The following is a 2540-nucleotide window of genomic DNA, read 5'->3' on the forward strand; positions in this document are numbered from 1 at the left end:
GGTCTTTGCCGTAGAAGTCCTTCATGGCCTGCTCGATGACGTCCACGTCCCACACCTAGTGATTATATAGACGGGTAGTAAGCAAATGAATCATCGTGGATGGAGCTGAGACTGTCAGTGGTGGTACGTTACGTACGTGATGCAGGTTGCTCTTCCTCCTGTACCAGCGGACGAGGATGGTGTTGCCGCCGAGGTCTTCCACGTGGCCGCAGTGCAGCGGCTGGTGCACGTCGCCCACGAAGTGGGCCAGGAACATCAGGCTCTCCGTCCGATCATCTGGACGAGGATACACATACCAATGATATATCGAAAATCTTTTCTGACTGGCAAAGGGTGGCGGTATAGTACTACTACTTACATGGGCTGGACGGGTCCTGGAGCGCGGCGGTGTAGTTGTTGATGGCCCCGACCACGCACGCGTCCTTGTTACCCTTGGTGTCGTGGCAGTCCCCTGCCAAAAACCAACAGGAGCACCGAAGCATGTGACATAATAATAATAAGAGCAACTGCAGAAATTCTGATGAGATCTTGTGTTGGGCTTTTAGTTGTCCTTGCTCGTGAAACTCATGCAAACGCGCCGTGCATGCTGCATGCATGCCCCCTCGACAGTGGCGGACCCAGGAATTAAAGTTAGCTGGGGTGAACATTTAATGTCAATTTTTTTTGATACAAATTACTCTATTCAACCAAAACTCATAGCATTCAACAACAAAAGAATAAAAAGCTCTTAGAAACTAGTAAACTGCTAACATGTACTATTATCGCTTGAAATGCTCACTTAGGGCATCTCCAACACTGATCCGCAAATTCCTCGGATATATGTCCGTTTTTGTGTTCGGACGTGATCCACGGATATGATATGGAAGGAAGCCATCTAACGCTAATTACAAAGTATCCGGCTGGGAGGAGAAAAGGTAGATGGGGATCATACATCTGGTGAGATAGAGCAGTGCTACGCAGCCGACCTTTTTCCGCCTGATGCGTGCACGACAGTAACTAATCACCGTTAGATGAAATCCATCCATAAATAAGGAACATGAGATCCTAGCATCGTCCACATGACGTCCATAAAACATCGTGTGTGAAGCTATTCCGGATGGGATACTGTGGTGTGTCCGGTTGAGAGGAGACAGAGAAGAGGTGACCATGCATGTGTGAAGGGAGAGAGAAGAGAGTAGGACCACGCGAAGGCTTTTGGTTGATCAAAAGCTGTCCGGAGGTATAGCTTGCCATGTTTGTCTCCACTTTGCCGGAAAACGTACGCCCGAAACACTTCACGGACCGATGCAGGACCGCGTTGGATTGTAAAAGTGAACAAAAGTGTTCAATCAGACATATACCCGAGTTTTGCAGGTCTCCCTTGAATATGCCCTTAAGCCACAATATGATCCCATAATTCTAATTTTCAAACAAGACCTACAAAATTATGAATGTGATGAGAGTTGTATATATTCATAGATCGTGAGGGGAACGCTCAACGTGGTTTGTGGATGGATTGGGGATTTTTTTTATGTTTGAGGAGGAAAGGAAAGGAGAGATCGATTGGGCCTGTAGTAGGCCAGTCCAGTCTACCGGACCAGCCCAAGTCTGTTTCTCCCTCACGTACAGACGTACCCCTTCGATCGCTAAAAAAGAAACTGAGAAGAGCGCGACTGCTTTCTGAATTCTGAAACAGAGAACAGAGCTGCCGCACCCCGCAGATTGGCAGATGTGTAGGTGGGGGGCTATTCTCCGCCGCCGGCGACCCGGGGCGGCCGCCCTAGCTCGCCCCAATGGTGGGTCCGCCACTGCCCCTCGAGAGGATGACGAGGGCATAACCCCCTTGCCCAGTCAGACGAGCAAACCTATACTCGATTGCATGCCACCGTCCGGTCAAGCTAATAATAACTCGCCCCAAATGACAATATTCCTTCTCCATCAGAGAGGGAAACTGCCGGCCTTCTTATCTGAACGAATGATGATGATGCAGTTACACTCACCACACACATGGATAGGTTGGTTGCTTCAGTAGCAGCTGGACGCACGCTAGGCAGTTTTAAGAAAAGGTGACTCCACGCAAGTTTTTCAAAAATGTTTGTTATGGTCACATGAAAAATGCAGTTTTTTTTGTTTCCTAAAACATGGCAAATTTAGAAAAACTATAATGGCCACATGGAAATTACAAATTTATTTTCTACAACAAGGCAAACCTAGAAAAAAATTGTAATGTTCACATGGCAAGTTTAGGAGTTTTGTTCTACAAAACATGACAACATTATTTTTTGGAAATATCTAATGGTCACATGGCAAATTTATGACTTTTAGCTCCTTAAAACATGAAATATTAAGTATAAACTTTTGGCCCCTGAATGGTGGCAAAATTAGAAATTTAGAAAATGTTTGTACTGGTCACATGGCACTTTAGAAAACTTTCGCTCCCACAATGATGGAAAATTTAGATTTTTTTTAATATTCACATGGTAAATTTAGGAATTTTGCTATGTAAAGCATATCAATTTTTGAAAATATTTGTTCTTATCACATGGAAAATTTATTATCTG

General features: G+C 45.2%; 1 protein-coding gene across 1 annotated transcript in view; it reads right to left on the reverse strand.

Annotated features, from left to right (window-relative positions):
• The window catches only part of LOC123047068 (endonuclease 4-like), a 5254-nt gene that overhangs the window by 1049 nt on the left and 1665 nt on the right, over positions 1-2540 (reverse strand). The window contains exons 3-5 of the mRNA XM_044470563.1: positions 359-451; positions 137-276; positions 1-55 (exon numbers count right to left, since the gene is read on the reverse strand). The exon at positions 1-55 is cut by the window's left edge and continues 15 nt beyond it. Of these exons, the coding sequence (XP_044326498.1) occupies positions 1-55; positions 137-276; positions 359-451 (288 nt within the window). The remainder of the gene's footprint in view (positions 56-136; positions 277-358; positions 452-2540) is intronic.

The sequence above is a fragment of the Triticum aestivum genome, chromosome 2B (assembly GCF_018294505.1).
Source record: "Triticum aestivum cultivar Chinese Spring chromosome 2B, IWGSC CS RefSeq v2.1, whole genome shotgun sequence".
In the NCBI taxonomy this organism is placed as follows: domain Eukaryota; kingdom Viridiplantae; phylum Streptophyta; class Magnoliopsida; order Poales; family Poaceae; genus Triticum; species Triticum aestivum.